Source organism: Mesoplodon bidens (genome assembly GCF_964165515.1).
Source record: "Mesoplodon bidens genome assembly, chromosome: 12".
NCBI lineage: Eukaryota > Metazoa > Chordata > Mammalia > Artiodactyla > Ziphiidae > Mesoplodon > Mesoplodon bidens.
Window position 1 is genome coordinate 90,527,670 of NC_138168.1, and position 21,236 is coordinate 90,548,905.

The 21,236-nt window shown below is 36.7% G+C and overlaps 1 protein-coding gene across 1 annotated transcript in view; it reads right to left on the reverse strand.

Moving 5' to 3' along the window:
• Positions 1-21,236, reverse strand: part of PDE10A (phosphodiesterase 10A) — a 297,841-nt gene that overhangs the window by 8,311 nt on the left and 268,294 nt on the right. Inside the window, 1 exon segment of the mRNA XM_081250479.1 lies at positions 2,758-2,869. Coding sequence (XP_081106605.1) covers positions 2,758-2,869 — 112 coding nt within the window.

The window sequence follows — 21,236 nt, forward strand, 5'->3', positions numbered from 1 at the left end:
ATGTGCAATAACCTCAAGGTCTGTATCTCACTTCTTCAGATGATTTTTCACATGCAATGCACCGGGTGAAGCTAGGCTTTAAAGAGGAATATTGATACATCAATAATAAACAATAGTCTACTAAAATATGTTCAGTAAAGGTACAGTATAACTGGCTAGACATTAGCATAAAGGTTAAAATTATAGATGTTTATTAAAGATGTATGATATCACAGGCTCTGTGCTAGGCAACTTGTAATATTATTTCACTTAATCTTCATGAAATACTATGAGCTAGATATTATTATCCCCATTTTATAGATTTTAAAAATTATCTTGCTGTTTTTATTTATTTTTTAAGGTTAAAGTTTGTTAAAAATTTTACTGAATACCTCACTCTTCCCTCACATTTTTTAATTATTTAATTATTTTATTTGAATTATGCTTGTTTTCAGAAATCCAAAGCACAGAACAACTAAAACCACCCTGAATTTGCTAAGATAAGGTCTAGAGACAAATTACTCTAACCCTTGTTAAGAATGTTTGTGTACAGGACAAAGACACTTGCCTTGACTACGTAAGGTCACTTGAAGTATAGAGTTTGCTCTGGTGTTGTTGCTTTAAATATAAACAGCAGTAGTTCTCAAGCTTTTTTTTTTCTTTTCTGTCCTAAGTGAATGAAAATAACTAGGCCCCTTGCTCAAGGATGTCACAAGCCCAACATACAAAAAGATTTAAAATAAGCAGTGATTTGAATATGTACCCGAATAAGGATTGATGCTGACGAGGAAAACAATGGGACACCATGGACCGTGTGTGCAGGAGCACAGGGGTGTCTGGGGCTCAGTGGGGAGGGGCTGCAGGGGTGAGGGAGGGAGCCCCAGGCAGATGAAACTGCACAGCACGGTCAGGGACCCAGAGGACAGAGGGGTTGAAACGTGGGAGAGCCTGGAGAGGCAGAGGGTTTGCTGCATCAAGCGCGTGATTTTCATCTTTATCATATCAGCGTGGAGAGACGGAAGATGGGAGGTGTGCTACTGACATAAACAGAATTAAAGTCGTCCTGAACCTGCAAGTGTGGTCACCGAAGCACAGAGATGAGTCAGAGAACTGGCCTGAGGGCTCAGTCTCAGTACTAAGGCAAGGATTTCATCTCAAGCAACATGACACCAGAGACTATACTCTTAATCACTGTTACACTGATTTTAAAAGATAAAGGCAAGGAACCCAGTTAGATGTTGCAGTAACCCAGGCGGAATCTGGTGAAGCTCTGAAGAAGTGGGAGAGAGTGCGGGGCCGAGGTGAGAAGCGTGGACTTTATGAACGATCAACTGGCAAGACTGGGTGATTACATTTCTGTTTCCACCCCCGGACTACGAGCTCCCTGCAGACGTCATTTATGAGCATTCGGGCAGCTAATCGCTCCCTGTGGGCTGTTTAACCAATGGGCGATAGAAAGGGAAAAAGTCTACACGTCTCTCACATTTCGATTCGTATTTTAGAATCCAAATATAATTGTTATGGTATGAAGTATGTCATAGTTAAATAAATAAAAGTATTTGCAAAACAATAAGCTAGCTTCAGACAAGTTTTCTTATGTGGTATTTATAGAATTAATTCTAGGTTACTACTTTTAGACACACATGCAAATTATGTTGACTGTGATAATAAAGTCAAACATTACAGCTCAGACATGTACATCTAAAAACAATCTTCCTGAGTCTGATAGTAACTAGATTTTGACACACACACAATAAAATAAAGAAAAAAAAAACATGCAAGAGGATGCCTACACAATGTATGCGTTGTGTATTTGAGAAATAACACCATAAGTATATTCAACTCAATGCCCGTGGTCCTCACCCAAAAAAAATTCTTCGGCTTTACAATTATAAGACAGATCAACATTATAGACTATTTCTACTAATTGTTAGCTGAATGATTTACTGTTTTTTACTTTTTACATCCGCTCTTCTACATGGATGAGCTTTATGGTTTGAACCATCAACTACCGAACTTTTTGTCCTCCAAATTTACTTTTACTTCTTCAGAACAAATGAGGTGCACAAACACTTTACAGTTTTTTTTCCATAATCTTTGAATATGCAGGAATCTAAGTATTGGTGGATTCATTTGAATAAGAGAATTATATTCTACTTATTCATGGCAAATCAAGGAGTAAACACATGTTTCTGATAATTTGGATAATCAGTCTAGAAAAGGTATTCATGAAAGTAATTCACATGGTTGTTTCACATGTCAGGAATTCATGGATTAACATCCCACATATTCTACAGAACTCATAATTTGCAGCTGAATTGACCATTTGGTATATTTACATAATCTCAGTTTCTATGGTACAACGTGATTATTCTCTCGAATTTCTAGCTGCAGGCACATAAAGCCCGTGATATTGTGGGTCCCTCTTAGTACGTTTTCCAGTGGCTGACATAAAGGAGATGGCCTAATACAGTTTATTGGATGGATGACAAAAGATTGACTATTAAATAAGGAAAACTCTTGCACTACTGTTCAGGGAATCAGTTCCTGAAATATTTCAGTGGAGATCAGAGAAGTTACACACATATTCAAGTCAGATGTAACAGAATGACTGTTCTTACTTCATACCTGTATAAATGCTAAACAATAGTTTTTTTAAGTAACTAGCAACATGAGCAACTAAGATACTGTTACTAAATTATCCTTATATTTAATTTCTTCCCAATTGTTTCTCATTTCTTGATACTATCTATGTTCATATAAAAATCAAGGACATACCTCAGCCCAGAATTCTGCGTATATATCGTTTGCTGTCAATTTTGTTACTGGCCACAGTTTTGTCACAGAACAAAGATCACAGGCAGTCATCATCAAACCAATGACACGGTCTCTAGAACACAATAATATAAAACTGGTCACTGCAGCATTTGCAAATTTATAAGAACAACTGGAAAGACTTCTGTATCTTCAGGGGTGAGTGAGGCCTAAAGTGGGCATCACTTCATGTTGGGGGAACGATAGCATTAGAGAGCAGATACAACTAACAGGCAAAAAAATAAAGAATTAAAGAACAGTGTAGCTTTAATTGTAAGAACATCAGTCACTTCTGTCCCTAGTTCCACGAAGAGTATATCCTGTGTTCCTGTTGTCTGGCTGTTACTGTTGAAATAAAATATTATGTGGGCACGGCCCTGATACCATCTAAATCCCCTGCTATATTTTACTGCCACAAACCAGATTTTGACTTTCATGGAATTTTGGAAATTTAGAGTGAGAAGAAACCTTGAAGAAAAAAGTCCCAATCCTTTCATTTTATATAAGGAGAATCTGAGGTGCAAATAAATGAAATGATGTCTTCAAGGTATAACTGGCTTAAGACAAGGCCAGAGTAGATGTAGATTTCCAGAATTCTCTCCCATCTCTCCACCTGCCGAGAAATGTGGTCTCCAAACACTTTACAAGCTCCAACTTCCCAACTGAAAGGAGTTTCCTTTTCAATTGCTTTGCACTCACAACTATGTGTTCTAGGTCTGATTTTTTATTCTAAATATGGTTTGGTTTAATATTTCCTCTTGGAGAAAGATAAAAAGTGCTTAAAAGAATTCAAACAGACATAGCCCCTATAATTTTAATGCATCTGGTCTAGTGACATGCAGTTACCCTAAATGAAGTCTACACTTACTGGTGGCACTAAGTACTAGTTATTAAGAGCCTTTAATATTACTGACATTAACTTTTACAAAGCAAATTACATAATAATAAAAGGCAAATTATTGAGAAAGACACAAAACCACATAACAAGTGAGAAGGTGTCATAATTCCAGCTCCTACCTAAATTCTAATGCGTCTGAGGACTCCACTGCTGCTCAAGGCCACCTTATTTCCTGGAGGTGCACAGACAATCCCCATCTGTGGGCACAGTACTCCCTGGGTCCTGAGCCTGCCCACCAGGCCCAAAGCATAGTAAGAGCATCTGTCGGTCGCGTGGGCAGAGTCTCGGATTTAGTGGTGTTCCCTAAAGCAGGTTCCTTTGATGCCAATCACTCATAAGGTTCTTTCATTTTCCATCAGCCAATTTCGTTTAGCCCATTAGCCTAATTAAATGGTATCTTCCACAACTTTACTTTTCATTAAGGACACATGTCAAAAGGGTATCATGTCTCTAACAGGGAATCCTAAATAACTTTAAAAACGTCCATGAGACTTACATGTACCCATCCTGTGACCCCAAAACAGATGCCACGTGAAGATGCAAATCCCTTAAAATGATCAGGAAACCCCATGGTTTCTTGATGAGGTAGTTTCCTAAGCACTTTGTGGTTTAAAAGAAGAATATTTATTTCTGGATTTGGGCTTCTAAAGCAACAAGTATATTATCTGTTTGCTCAACAGATAAATTCATTTAAACAGAAATAGAACATGAGAAAAAACTATTATTTTGTTAACAAATAATTATTTCATAAGATAGAAATAATTCAATCTTATTCAATCTACATTCACACAAAAAAATCAGCATTTATTTCTTTTAGCTAAATATTGTAATAAGCTTTATCTCAAAAAAGATTTCTTATCTCATAAATCTATGAAAAAAATGTTAATAGAACTGGGCGCTGGAAAGCATGTGGAGCCAGCTTTCTCACTGGATATGATTCCGTAGGTAACATTGCTACTACTAGGGTTGAAAAGTTTATAACCTAGTTATCCTTTAGATTTCACTATCAAAACTACTTAGACAAAACAATTTAAGAGTATTTTACTGTGAACCAAACAAGTAAAAAATAAGACAGATAAGAAAATTTGTACTAAATGCCTTTAGTAAATAAAAATTACTCATTTTTGACTCTCCAGGACAAATCAGCTAGATGGTCATGGTTTTTCAGAAATAGTAACCTGAATTGGAATTGTTTTATTTCTTTCTCTGAGTGGAATATAGACCTAATGGTATAGAGACCTAATTTGTAATGCATTCCAATAACCAACTGTGAAAGGGATGGAGTTTATGCCAACTGTGCTCTTGGTATGATCTTGCACAGCCTCCTGACTAAGAGCACTGCAGTAAGAGCACAACACAATGCCTCTATCACAGATAGTTTCTACGGGGGTAATTTCTGGGGGGACTGACTACATTCATTTATTCCAAAAAGTTTTGAATGCCTGTATGTATCAGGCACGGCGAAAATAATAAACAAAATACGCACTGCCCTTGTAGAACTAATGTTCCAATGGGGAGAAGTAGAAAATAAGGTAAAGATTTTCACACAACAAGTCTATATAAAAAATATTTTAGGGGACTTCCCTGGTGGCGCAGGGAAGATAAGACTCCACGCTCCCAATGCAGGGGGCCCGGGTTTGATCCCTGGTCAGGGAGCTAGATTCCACATGCATGTTGTAACTAAGAGTTCACATGCCACAACTAAGGAGCCCATGTGCTGCAACTAAGGCACCCACGTGCCGCAACTAAGGCCCAGTGCAAACAGACAAACAAACAAATAAATAAATAAATATTTTAAGAGAGGCAAAAATATGAAGATGAGAGAGAGAGTCCAGCAGAGACGGCAGTGTGCGTACAAGTCCTAACATGGGAATAGGTGAGGTGTGCTGGAGGAACAGCGAGAAAGCCTGTCTGACAGAAATGCAGGAGTGAGGAGGTGCCAGGCCGCCGCTAAGCCTCCAGACAAGACAGGACCAAGTCTGACGGTGAGATGCTGGCAGCTGTGAGCAGAAGAGTGACATGACACACTTTTACAGAGATCCCTCAGCTCTGCCCAGAGGAGGATGAACTGTAGCATTGTAGGGGGAGGGAGGTTTCTGAGAGGCCGTTTAGGAGAACACACGGCAGTCCAGATGCACGAGGATGGCAGCTTGAATTAAGGTGACAGTAGCGGAGACAAAGAAAGTAGGAGGGTTCTAGTCGTTAGAGGCAGAGCCAAGTTGAAAGACGTTAACATCCACAGGAGTTACAATGAGACATCTCTCTCCCTGTCTTTCCCTCCTCCCTTCTCCCCACCCCACAGCGTCATCCAGAGCAGCTAGAGCAACTTAAAACACAGGACCTGTCACAGGTGAGCAGAGGTTCTGACCTGAAAGCGAGCGCCTCTTGCCAGTGCGTACGTCTGCCTTCCCAGTGCCAGCCTATTTTAAAATTCTCTTCCCACATCCCACGATCATAGAATCACAGAACTTTACAAGAGGGAGAGAAAAGAAACCACACAGCCTGCAGGATCTCAGGTGAGTTACTGGTGGCCAAAAAGGAAGCCCCAGCTCTCCCCCACTGCCCCTCATCCCATGCCACAGACTCTGTAAAGTTAGTTAGCCGAGGATACGATGTCCTATTGGAAAAGAAGTAGAACCACGCAGATGAAACGTATAAGCAACTTTATAAAAGATTTCAGGTAACACTGTGAAGAAAAACAAAGAATGAATTCTCATATGATTATTATTACAATTTCTCACTTGTGTGAATAACTAGAATTCAAAAAGACTGAAAGGCTGGCTGGATTTCCACAGAGAGCTGGAAATGTAATACTCAGGACCTCTGATTCTCTACCGTCACTGTTTACTAGGCTCTGACCTCATTGCAACCTCCCACATACCAACTAAGTCTTTAAATGGGAGAGAAATTTAGAAATATAGCCCAGTTGTAAAACACAGTAACTTTAATACCTACTTCACTACAAGGTTATATCAGCCAGGGTCCTGACATGAAACAGATGACACACCCAGGAGAATTGGAGGATTGACTGAAGGGACTATTCACATGGCCTGGAGGAAAACCAAGGAATAGTAAGGCACCGAGGGCCAGTGTTAGTAGGCAGGTTCCCACCCAGGGCCTGGAGGGATGAAGGACAGCTAGCAAGGGCCTGAGGTGTTGCCCCCAGAAGCGCTGTTAAACCGGGGACCCACAGGGAAGAAGCAAGGGGAACGAACACACCAACTCTTCTCTCCTCCTGCCCTCTGATCTCTTGTCAACGTCACCCGTGGCTGAATCCAGATGAAAGCTGGAGGGAGGGCAAGGGAGCTGAGTGACTTGCCCCTGGGGATCAAAGTGGAAGACAAGCTTAGTGGATCTGGGGGCCAAATGGAGGTCGCCCAACACATGGGAGTAGCCCAGAGGGGGAGCTAAAAAGCTGTTGTTCACAAGGAAAAGTACATTTGAAATTTGAACCATTTAAATATTAAATTGCACAGAAATAGAAAAATGAATTTAAAGCCAACACTTCTACTAATCTAAGAAAATCTATGCCATTAGGTTTTGGGGACCCAGCACAAGATTGTCACCAAAACAACAGAAAGAAAAGAAAACAAATGCACATCCTGCTTATCTTAGAGTGTGCATATAGAAAGAGCTTCTATTAGGAGGTGTCTTAATTGTAACTGTTAGAGCAGGTCAGTAAAGTGGCGCCAAGTGGTTAAATAAAAAGCAAGTGCTTGGGGGTATACGAGTGGATGTTTTCCTTAGAAACTCTCATCTAGCCTTATTTTAATCCCTTTGTTTTATTTTAAAATTAGGTCATACATAGCATGTGAAAAGAGACTAGGTTAAATCCGTTTTCCCTTAAATTATCATTTTAATGATTTTTTTTCTTGTTTTAAAACTTATCTTCAAGGAATTTTAAATCAGTGTACTGAGTAACTTAAATCATGTCTATAAAAACTACTGTACTTCTCTCATAATATGACCTATTTTGGTTAATTTATTAGACATTAAACTGGACTAAGGATGCTGTAGATTCTGAGAATATTATTTGAACAGGTGCAGAACCAAAATCATAGATAAGATTTTAGAATCTTACTGTTTCCAAAGACACAAATAATAACCTTTAATATAAACATCAGCATGATATCATGATGATCTCACTCAATAAACTTTAAGTTCTCAATTCTTATTTTTGTGGAACCCTGTGTTGCTTTTTGAAAAACACCATTAAGAAGAGGGAAAACGAAATTATATGTCAATGCAGAATCAGCCTTGAGCAAATGTGTCTCACAGAGGGATTTGCTGTTATTAAAAACATATTCTAACTTAAAATTTCTTTGCCTAACAGAATCCTTGTGTTAGTCCCAGCGTTGATGACTCTGACCTCCTAACATGGGCAACTCTGTATTACTTTAAATCAAGTGAAGACATCAGTGATTTCATGCTAGAAAGTAGTTTCCCTACATTTCAAGTTCTTCGGCTGAAACATAAAACACACACCTAGCAGAACGAGGCCCTCGTACATTTACTACTGCAGGTAAAGACAGATCACTGGTGTCACGTTGACAAAATGCTACAGGAAACTGCATTATAGTCTAAGAATAAAGGAAACCACACAAACGAAGTACAGAGCAGTAGCCGTGTGAAAGTGTATATCTGTTCGAGCTCTGTTTCTGAATTGTTTAAAGAATTGGTCAAGTGTTTAACATACCCTTTCTTTGACGTGCACCTAAATCTAAATTAAGGAAAGACTTCGGAGGAGTGGTGGCAAAGGAATGTCTTTGAAGGGTACAAATATTCCCTGAGATTAAGAGAATAAACATTTTCATTCATATATTTCCGAAAGCTTTTAAGGATAAAATTCCGCACTTAGTTGATTTTTAAAATACATGTTTGAGGAAGGCAATTCCAACATGAAGTACATGGAAATAAAAATTATAAAAGCTACTACTAACTCATATATTTGTCATTTAATATTTAAAAGGATACTTTAACTTAATTTCATAACTTAAAAAACATTTGATCTTTCATAATGTTTGCTAAAGTGGTCCTTAGGCAAGACTATATGTTTTCCTCCATTAAGAAAGATGCTGTAATTCAAGAATAGTTCTCTGATTTCCATGGATGTTCTGTTCAGTTTTTGTCCAAAGGGGACAATGATCACTAGTTGTTTCAGGGAAAAACTAAGCTACCCTTTGCCGACCCTTGCTTTGAGTCCAGAGCTGGTTTCCAAATGTGACATTCATTTTCGTTGTGGTTAACTGTGGTTTAACTGTGGTTAGGGAAAGAGTATTGAAGGACATTTTCAGTGAAGGAATGAATTAGTTTACAATTTCTGTTTCTCTTTTTGGTGCACTTTATTTCTCCTCCTCTCCATCTTTTATGTCACTCGCAAGTCCCCTTTTATAAATTAGATTTAAACTGATCTAATAATTCATTTCTGGGGCCCTAAAATCACTTGGCAGGCTCTGTTATTTAAAAAGTTTAAAGAACATACTCATTACTAAATGTGAGATATTTGTAAACATAAAACTGTATGTATGTCTAATATAAAAGTGAGTCACTCATCTGATTTTGAAAGACACATGGCAATGACTTTCATACATATCTAGTCTCTGGTTGATTCATTTTCAAAATAAAGAATAAGAAAATTACCTAATTTTTTCAAGCACAGTTGTGGCTACAATGTCAAGTTCATACAAGACATAATAGTCAATGTTAAGGGCATGTCAAGTTAAGCTGGAGAGGGATAAATTAGGAGTTTGGGGTTAACATATATACACTACTATATATAAAACAACCAGCAAGGACTTACTGTATAGCACAGGGAGCTATACTCAATATAATACTCTGTAATAACCTATATGGGAAAAGAATCTGAAAAAGAATGGATATGTGTATATGTCTAACTGAATTGCTTTGCAGTACACCTGAAACTAGCACAACATTGTAAATCAACTATACTCCAATATAAAATAAAAATTCAATTTAAAAAAAGACATAATAGTAAATGTCAAGGGCAGGTGGCAAGGACCAGAAGTAAGGACAAAAGGTAGGGAAGAAGTGTCAGAATATTAGGACTACCAGCAATGATGAAGAGATTACGTGACATTCAGCTCCAGACCGAGAGGAACAAAGACTGAGAGAGCCATAAAATGAGAGAATGATCTGGGTAAAGTCCAGCTGACCCAAGAGTAAGAGACCAATAAGAGGCCAACACGCCAAGGACGACGGAGCAGAAAAACACAAAGAGCCTGGTTTCCTGAAAGCATCACTGGGCAGCTGAACTTAAGCCAGCAACTACCTGCCTTCAGACTCTTTACAATAGGATAAAAAATAAAACCCTATATTTTGAGACACTAGTCATTAGGATTTATCTTTTGTAAACTAAACGCTTTCCTAACTGATAGAACACTTAATGCACATGCGGCTGTCTGGCTTCATTCAGAATACACTATATGTTTTGATATAAAATGATTATCTGTCATGCTCTAGAGAATACTTGTGAAAAAAAAAAAACCCAGAGAGTTGAGATATCTGACTTTTTTAGAAAGGACTGGATGCCAGGAAGGGCAGATTTCCAGCTTCATCAGTACATGTAAAATATTCGCAAATTACCGGGACACAAAATGTCACTGAAGATATAATAAGAATATAAGATCACATTATGAAACCTACACTCTTCATTTTTTGTCATTTTGGATTATTTGTTTGCTTGACAAATACTGAACCCTCCTACGTGCTCAGCAGCGTCACAGTTACCCGTAGCTCTGGGCCCAACAAGTGGACAAAAGCCTGGAATGTAATTACTTCCATCACATGACATTCTGTCTTTTGATTATGCTCAACGGGGCATTATACCATTATAATTTATGTCTAAGACAAGAGAGTTTTGAGAGTGAAAGTGAGCACTAATTTTAATTATATCAGGACAACAGGTATTAACTGAGAATGATCCAGAACAACTAGGGAGTCTGGTCACCCTGATTTTAAAACAAAAATATCACAAAATAAATAAAGATAATATCAGTACTTTGAGAATTGTTATGAAAATATTAATCTTAAATATTAATTTTTTACCAAACAACTGGTAGGGAAGAAAAAATATCCATCTAAACATTTTTAGGCTTAACATGGATATGCACATGTAACTAAACAAAATGCTCTTGTAAGTACTATGTTAATCTCTCTGCTTATGGTTTAGAAATACAGTGATTCTTAATTTAAATAAAGGCTGCACTTCTCTAGATTTTAGGTTACTTCACTCTTGGCCAAAGTCTGCCACTGATGTCCTCAGACGAATGGTAGCATCTTTTGTGTTTTAGTATTAATTCCAGGTATAAAGGGAGAGGCCATGTTTGCCATTTATTAACTATCTATTGGAGCAATTACAATTACTATCTCTAACAATCATCTTCTAAGAAATATAATCATATATTTAACTACAAAAAATTTGAATACCAGATAAATAATTTATTAAATGTATAAAACAAATTAAACTAAATTGGATATTCACATAAGAGGAGAAAAACATTAGTGGGCTGAAGTAAATGATTGCACCAGAAACTGCTGCTGGAACAGAGTCCCAAAAGAGAACAAGAATTCACAATCAAAGGAGGATACCACACTGTTAAGCAAAGATAAACAGTAAAATAACAGAATAAACTGTATTCAAAAGTATATTTCCAGCTTATAGACTGCACATTAACTAATAGATAGAAAACAGCTTTGGAGAAGCATCTTTTTTAAACCATCTGACGAGAACCCCTGGCTACCGTGAATGTAGACCAGCCAGCCCTGGAGACACCTGACCCGTGAATGCGTCAGCAGAGTCAGGAAAGAGAGCCCTTGCCATGTTTCTTTCGAGCAGAAATTGCTAGAGCAAGAAAACAAGGAGCTAGATGTAAAAACTAGCCTAATTTGGAGACGATATTGAGCTCCACTCAATGGAGCTATTTCTGCAAACTGCAGCTCTCACTGGAGAAACAGCTGTCAAGTTATAGATGATGCCGTGTACAGAACATTTGGAGCCAACCTGTGTCTATGACAGAGGTGGTGGAATATATACCCTAGTCACAGGGGAAATGATGTCTGTGTTAACTCAAGTGTAGTAAAGGTTCTAGAAAATAGAAAGGAGAAGATAAACATTTCTCACAGCAAGGGCAGCCCTGAGCCTTTGTAAAATCCCCCTGTGGCTGAACTCCATGTCTACCATTTCCTAGGACAACGCAGAATGGCTCAAATTATGCAATTTCTTACATAAATCATTATGGAATCCTCACAAGAAAATCTATGAAAGGCCAACAAAGCCATGTCAAATGCATGAATACTGAATTCACTAATAATACTAAAATAGATTAAAAGCTGGTTCAGTACCATGCAGAATTCTGTGAATGGCTTCTATGAGCTCATCAACTCCTAATCACCTCACAGAAATGAGATTTGATCTCATTTGGTGAATTAAGGACCATTCTATTTAATTTTTTTTAAAGATTTCATTTAAAGGCCTACTGATATAATTGACATACTCTACCTTGTTTAAGAACAGAACACTTGAAACAAAAGTATATCATATTTTATCACAGAATCATACTTCTAGATTGCATATTTTTGTTGCTTATACTTTAACTTAGGTGTAACTTACATTGAATTAAATGCATGAATTTGAAAGATATAGTTCAATGAGTATGAAAATGTATACAGTCCAACCACCAGACCAGTGATGACAGGGAACATTTTCATGATCCAGACACTCCTTCTGCCCTTTCCCGTTCAATATCCCTTATCCAACACCAACAACTGCCAGCCTGAATTCTACCGCAATCACTAACACTATTGATTTGTTTGGCTTATCCTAGAATTTGGTTAAAATGTTTTCATATAGTATGCACTGTTTTGTTCAACATAGTGACTGTGTGATTTTTTCATGATGTTGCATGAATCTGTAGTTTCTAATTTTTTTTATTGCTGAATAGTACAGTATTCCACTGAATAAGTGCCAGAAACTGTCTATCCATTCACTGTTGTTGGACCTTTGGGCTGCTTCTAGTTTAGATATATTATGAATAATGCTGCTGTGAATATTTGCGTCCAAGCCTTTGTGTGAAAGGCAGAAAAAAAGTGGAAGACAAAATTGGGAACAAAGAACAAGTGCGAAGGATAGAAAACAGTAACAAGTATGGCAGATATTAATGCAACTATATCAAAAATCACTTTAAATGTCAATGATCTAAATACACCAATTAAAAGAGATTATCAGGGGCTTCCCTGGTGGCGCAGTGGTTGAGGGTCCGCCTGCCGATGCAGGGGACGTGGGTTCGTGCCCCAGTCTGGGAGGATCCCACATGCTGCAGAGTGGCTGGGCCCGTGAGCCTGTGCGTCCGGAGCCTGTGCTCCACAACAGCAGAGCCCGCGGCAGTGAGAGGCCCACGTACCGCAAAAAAAAAAAAAAAAAAGATTATCAGAGTGGATCAAAAAATAAGGTCTGAATATTTGTTGTTTATAAGAAACACACTTTAAATATAAACACACATATAGACTAAAAGTAAATGGATGGAGAATCATATACCATGCTAACATTATTCACAAGAAAATGGGAGTAGCTAGATTAATTTCAGACAGAACAGACTTCAGAGCAAGGAAAGGTATCAACAATAAAGAGAACATTTCATAAGAATAAAGGGATCAATTCTCCAGGAAGGTATAATTGTGCTCAACCTGTATTCCCCTAGCAACAAGGCATCAACTTATGTGAGGCAAAAACTGATCAAAGTGCAAGGAAAAGTATATCAGCTCCACTACTATAGGTGCAGACTTCAACACACCTCTATCAGAATTGGATAGGTCCAGCAGGCAGAAAATCGGGACATATTTGAATCCAACAATTTCATCAAACAATGATACAACTAACATCTGTAGATTGCTTCAGCCAGCATCAGCAGAAGACACATTCTTTTCAAGCTCAAATGGAACATTCACCAAGATAGACCATGTTCCAGACCATAAAATACACTTTTTAACAAACTTAAAAGAACAGAAATCATACAATGTATGCTCTTAGATAACAATGAAATTAACAGAAAAGTAGCTGAAAAACCCTCAAATATTTAGAGATTAAAAGACACTTTTGGGGGCTTCCCTGGTGGCGCAGTGATTGAGAGTCCGCCTGCCGGTGCAGGGAGCGTGGGTTCGCGCCCCGGTCCGGGAAGATCCCACATGCCACAGAGCGGCTGGGCCCGTGAGCCATGGCCGCTGAGCCTGCGCATCCGGAGCCTGTGCTCCACAACGGGAGAGGCCACAGCAGTGAGAGGCCCGTGTACTGCAAAAAAAAAAAAACAAAAACAAAAAAAAAAAAAAACACTTCTGAATAACACACAGGTCATAGAAGAAACCAAAAGAAATTTTAAAATATTTATAACTAAACATAAATGAGGACACAGCTTAACAAAATCTGTGGGATGTAGTGAAAGCAGTATTTAGAAGGAAATTTACAGCATTAAATGCATATAAGAGAAAAGAAGAAAGATGTAAAATTAAAAATCTAAGTTTCCACTTCAGGAAACTAGAAAAAGAAGAACACGTTAAATCCAAATATGCAGATGAAAAGAAACAGTAAGAATTAGAGCAGAAATCAATGAAATTTAAAACAGCAAATCAACAGAGAAAATAAACCAAACTAAAAGCTGGCTCTTTGAAAAGATCTATAAAACCAATAAGCCTGTTGCCAGTCTAACTAAGGAAAAAAGAGAATACAAATTACTAATATCAGAAATGAAAAAGGAGACATCACTACAGATCTCATGGACATTCAAAGGATAATTAAGGAGTACTATAAACAACTCTACGCCCACAAATTTGGTGACCTAGATAATATGAATCAATTTCTTGTAGGATGCAATCTCCCAAAACTTACACAAGAAGAAATAAACAATCCAAACAGGTCTGTATCTATTTAAGAAATTTAGTCAATAATTAATAACCTTCCAAAACAGAAATCATCGGGCCCAGATGGGTTCAGACAGCATATCCTACCAAACAAACTGAACTCACCCTGCTCCGATGGCTTGGGTGTTAGTTCACGGCAGCTGCGACTGCAAACAGGATCAAATCATGCAGGTTTTGATTCCGGCTAATGCTGCAGTGGAAATGCGCTCAACTGCTCTTCAGTATGGTCATTGTGACTCTCTCAACTTCCCTTCTCCATGAAACCTCGCATTAGTCAGGGCTGGAGAATCTCACTCCACCCGTTTATCCCCAGAAGCAGAAAGTGGGATCCCTGGAGTTTCTCTTCCTGGCAGTGAACCCGGCCCTTCCCACAGGACTGTGACAGCTGACTAGGGTTAGAACAGCAGGGAGGCCATGATGGGGCAGGGGTGAGGCAGGAGTCTCCTTACTCACTTACTCTCCACCCAGGGGTGGGGGAGATGAGTGTCTGTGGTCAGAGGGATTGTGGGCCGGAGTGAGGAAGCAGTGGGGATGGGGAGGACAATGGAGCCAAACAGGCACACAGCGGGGGCTACCCCACCCCCAGGAAGCTCCGTGAAGTCTCTAGGCCTGGCCAGGCTCTTGCCTTCCCAAACTCAAGACTATTTGCTCCCAGGGTCAGTTGGGCTCTTTTGATTGCAGAAGACAAAAACTCACTTAAGCTTCTGTATTAGTTTGCTAGGGTTGCCGTAACAAAGTACCAAAAACTGGGTGGCTTAAATGACAGAAATTTATTGTCTCACGGTTTTAGAGGCCAGAAGTCCAAATCAAGGTGTTGGCAGGGTTGGTTCCTCTGAGGGCATGAGGGAAGGATCTTTTCCAGGCTCCTCTTGTTGGCTGGCAGATGGCCATCTTCTCTCTGTGTCTTCACATGGTCTCCCCACTGACACATCTCTGTCCAAATTTCTTCCAAGGATATCAGTCATATTGGGTTAGGGCCCACCCACATGGCCTCATTTTACCTTAATCACCTCTATAAAGGCCCTATCTCCAAATGCTGTCACATTCTGGGAATCTGGACTTCAACATACGAATATGTGGGGCGACACAATTCATCCCATAAGAGTTTTCTAGAACACAAGTTTATTTTAATGTGCTGTAGAGTTACTTAGTTGATGCACCCATCTCTCTGTTAAACTGGAAGGCCCAGGACAGCAGGGCCAGGGGCTGTCTGGGTCTTTGCTGCACACCCAGCACTCGCCCCAGGCTTGGCACTGAAAGGTACCGAATCTGTAGCTGTGGAATTGGGTGTCTCTGGTGTCTCTGCTCCCTTCTCCCATTCCTTACTGGCCAATCCCTCAAGAGCCTCTGATATGACACCCTCACATGTCAGACAGTACACTTCACATACTGTATTTCACTTGATAGCATCTGCACGAACATACTTAATCTCCTTTAAAGTAAGTCACATTTTTTCTTAAATAAATTTAAAAGGAAATTTTTTCATGTACTTTCTACTTTGATTATTTGTCTTATTATTGAGTTGCAAGAGATATATAAGACTGCTATTAAACATAAATATTGAGAATATTTTCTCACATTCTGTGGCTTGTCTTTTCATTTCCTTAAAAGCTGTTTTGAAAATCATAAGTTTTTAATATGATGAAGACAATCTATCATTTGTTTGTTTCTTTGAAGGTTAATGCTTTTGTGTTTTGCTTTTTCCAGCTTTATTGTGGCATGACTGACCAAAAACAGTTGTACATGTTTAGGTTGTACACGTGATTATTTGATATATGTATACATTGTTAAATGATTACCACAATTAAGTTAATTAACACATCCATTACCTTACACAGTTACCTTTTGTGTATGTGTGTGTGTGTGTGTGTGTGTGTGGTGAGAACACTTAAGATCCATTCACTTAGCAAATTTCAAGTGTACAGTACAGTGTTACTAACTGTGATCACCATGCTGTACCTTCGATACCCAGAACTTATTAATCTCATAACTGAGACTTTGTACCCTTTGACGGACATCTCTGAAGGTTAATGCTTTTTGTGTGCTAAGGAATCTTTGCCTATGCAAGGTCATGAAGACTTTCTCCTATGTTTAGTTCTAAAAATTTTTATAATTTTAGCTTCTACATTTAAGTCTATCATCCAACTGAAACCTCAGTAATTAAAAAGCAATGTTGAAATGACTATCCTTTCCCTAGTTGAATTATCTTGGCCCCTTGGCTGAAAATCAACAGGCTACATTGAATGGATCTTTTCTGATCTGTCCCAATTTGTCTACCCTAATACCAATACACCCAGTCTTGATTACTGTTATTTTATAGTAAGTCTTGAAATCAGATAGTATAAGTCCTCCAATTTGTCTTTGCTTTGTCAAAATTGCTTTGACTATTCTAGGTCTTTTGTATTTCTATATAAATTTGAGGTTGGTTTGTCACTTTCTACAAAAAGTAGCCTGTGGATATTTTGACTAGAATTGCAGTTTTGGAGGAATGTTTGTAGAGAATCAATAGCAATATTGAGTGTTGCAATTCATAATCATGATATATCTCTCCAGTCATTTAGTATTCTTTATTTCTCTCAGGAAATGTTATGTATTTTATCATTTGTTAAATTTATTTTTAAATGATTTTATATCATTTGTTAAATTTATTTTTTAAGGGACTTTATATAATTTGTTAAATTTATTTCTTAAATGACATTGCAAATGGAATTGCTTTAATTTGAACTTCCAATTAATATTAATATATATAAACTAAATTAATTTTTAAACGTATCCTGTGAACTTGCTAAAGTCAATTATTAATTCTAGTAGATTTTTTTGGAGATTCCTGAGGAATTTTTTAGTAGATGGCATGTGATTTAAAAATACAGATTTACTTTTTCCTTTCTAATTTTATTTGTTGATTTATTTACTTATTTTCAGTATAATGCACTGGCTATGATCATATGATATTTCTTCTTTGTTCCATTACTGTGAATTATATTAATTAGCAAATGTTAAACCACTTTTCTATTCCTGAGATAAAATCCATTTGTTATATTGTCTTTTGAATATGTGACTGAATTTGTTATACTTTGTTATGAATTTTGGATCTATGTCCGTGAGGAATATAGATCTTTTTTTTTTCATGGAAAGGCATTTTCTTTTAAATATAGCAGTGCATACATGTCAATCAATATAGATCTTTAATTTACTGTTTTTGTAATGTGTTAGTCAGCTTTTGGTATCAGTATTATTCAGACTTCATAAAATAAAGTGGTAAGTAGTAGAGCCTCATTTTCAGAAACATTTTGTGTAAGGTTGATATTATTTCTTCCATAAATGTCTGATAGAATTCACAAATGAAACCATGAGGAGAATTTTCTGTTTAAGGATAGAATTTCTTTAATAGGATATTCAGATTTTCTGTTTCATCTTGGTTCATGTACAATAAGTTGTAATTTTCAAGGAATTATTCCATTTTTAACTGTTTCAAATTAGCATAAAATTATTTATAATAATCTCTTACTGCCTCTTTTTGCCCATATTCTGTAACAATATCCTCTCTGTTACTGTTAGTATTGGTGATTGGTATTTTCTCCTTTTTCCTTACTTAGTCTTTTGGGGGTTTATACATTTTAGTAATCTTTTCAAGGCACTGACTATTGGCATCATTGGTTTTCTCTGTTGTGTGCTGCTCTCCGTTTTATTGTTCTGCTCCTCTTTTGATTATTCATTTCAAGTTAGGGTTTAATTTACTCTACTTTCTCTAGCTGCTTAATGTGTCATCTTAAAACACTGACTAACACAGGCATTTAAAAATAAACTTCTAGCTGACTCCTAAAGATTGTGATAGTTTTTTTTCCCTATCATTCAGTTTGAAATATTCTCTTATTTCCCTTGTTATTTCTTCTTTGATACATGAGTTATTTAGAGGTGTGTTGTTTAATTTCCACATATATAGGGCTTTTCTACATAGGTTATTGTAATTTTTATTTCCATCACAATAAAAAATATTCTATGAATCCGATCTTTTGAAATTTATTGTGATTTATTTTAGGTACCAGCACACAGTCTATCTTATAAATATTCCATGTGCAGTTGAAAAGAATGTGTAGTCATTTTTTAGTGTTCAGTGTATATAAAATAGGTGATGTTGACAGTGTTGATTTTTTCTTTACCTTAGATTTTTATGTACTTGCTCTATAAATTACTTAAAGAAAAATGTAAAACTCTGTTTTGCATTCCTTTTCTGTTCTGTGAGATTTTCCTTCATGTGTTTTTAAGCTCTGTTAATTAGGTGCACGTGCACATTTTGCAGTATTATTTCTCTCTATGCAATGACCCTTCTGTCATGGTGAATTATCCCTCTTACTGGCTCACAGTATTCTGCCTTCAAAATGACTTTGTTTGATACTACTACAGCCACGCAGATTTTTTAAGGTGTCTGCATGGTATATCTTCTCCCATCATTTTACTTTCAACTTATCTGAGTCTTCCTATTTAGAGTGTATATTTCTTACATAACATATAATTAAGTCTTGTTATTTTATCAAGTCTGATAATTTTTCGCTTTCAATTGAGGTATTAATCCATTTACGTTTAATTGTTAGTTTGATTGGGTTCAAATCTACTGTCTTCATATTTGCTTTCCATTTGCTGCATTGTGGGCTAATAAAATGTACTTTTTATTATTCATTTTTCCCCTTTCTTTAAAAAAAGCTATGCTTTTATTTTTTCATGGTTTCTATACATTACAATATACATATTTATAACACATACATAAATTTAATATTGTTCCACTTAGCACTTCACTCTCACCCTTCACAAACATAAGAACCTTACAACACTATAATTCTATGTACCCCTCATTCTTTGTGTTATTGTTTTCATATATTTAATCTCTACATATGATATAAACCTCACCTTAGTACAATTATTATTTTTGCTTTAATCACTCATTTATCTTATAAAAAAATTAGAAGATATATATGAGAACTCATACGTCATATTCTCTTTTGGATCCTTTTCTAAGGATCCAGTGTAGCATCCTTAGAAACAAAACAAAAAGTAAGCAAATACCCAAAGTATTTGGAAATTAGGAAATTCTTTTAAATTAACCTCTACATCAATGAGGAAATGGAAACAGAAATGAAAATTATCTAAAAACTAAGAAAAAGAAGAATGCTTCATCAAAAACTTGCAGGGTACAGTTCAATTAGTAGTCAGATAATAATACATATATATGTTTTGTTATGCAATTTGAGAAATAAGAAAAGGAACAACTAAAGTACAAAGAAGGTATAAAAATAAAAGCTAAAATTAATGAAAGAGGGCTTCCCTGGTGGCGCAGTGGTTGGGAGTCTGCCTGCTGATGCAGGAGACACGCATTCGTGCCCCGGTCCGGGAGGATCCCACATGCCACGGAGCGGCTGGGCCTGTGGGCCGTGGCCGCTGGGCCTGCACATCCGGAGCCTGTGCTCCACGGCAGGAGGGGCCGCAGCAGTAAGAGGCCCACGTACCAAAAAAGAAAAAAAACTAATGAAAGAGCAAATACACAAGAAAGAAATGATAAATTTTTAAAAAGTAACTTTGTAAGAAAGGAATAATTAAAATGAAAGGGCAAATTTGATTAAGAAACAAAGGGAGAAATAAAAATATAAAATATTGAGAATTAGATAACTACAGATATAGTAAGATAAGTACATTTTAAGTGAGAATAATTTGTGTAAATATTTTATATAAATTTGAAAGTCTAAGGAAAAATGATTTTCTAGCAAAATAAGTTGACCAAGAGGTGAAATAAAATGGAAAAGCCAAAACAAAACAATTACCTCAAACCACAAAAGACATTAAAAAGTTTGTTAAAGATCTTCCATTAAAAAAATGTGCCAGACTGTAATGGTTTTACAAATAAGTATAATTTAAGCTCCCCCCAATGGATATCTTTAGTTATTTAAACCCTTCTAGACCAGAGAGAAATTTAATTTCATAACTATCATAATCTTAATAGCAAATTATGATACCATACAGAAAAACAAATACATGTCAATTAATGGATTCGACACAAACTTGCTAAAAAAAAAAAGCAAAAATTGATTTCCTTAGCATATTAAAAAAGTAATTCCATGGGAAACTAGAGTACAAGGAACTCAGTGGTAGCACAAAATTAGGAAATTTAAAAATCTATTAATAAAATAAGAAATCAATAACACAGAAATTAGGAAAATCATATTATCACTGAATCTGAATATGAATTTGATAAAATTCCTAATAAAAAGTAATATAAACAAGAAACAAAGAAAAAAAAACTCATACATGATGAAAATGATTTACCAAATAATATCACATATCACATAAAAAATTAAAATCTAAAATCACTACAATTAACATCAAGCACATATTAGATATACTTGCTTTTTCACCATAATCCAATATTGTTTGGTAGGTTCTAATTATACAGTCAGCTGAGAAAGCAAAATAGGTATCAACAGCAGAAAAGTGGAATGAATGATATTTAACTGTAGATGATGTGAAAGTATGCCTAGAGAATCCAAGAGACTAATATTTTCAACTGACACAGAAAACATAATAAAATGGCTAGAAAACACACTTTTAGAATCCTAGTAATGACAGA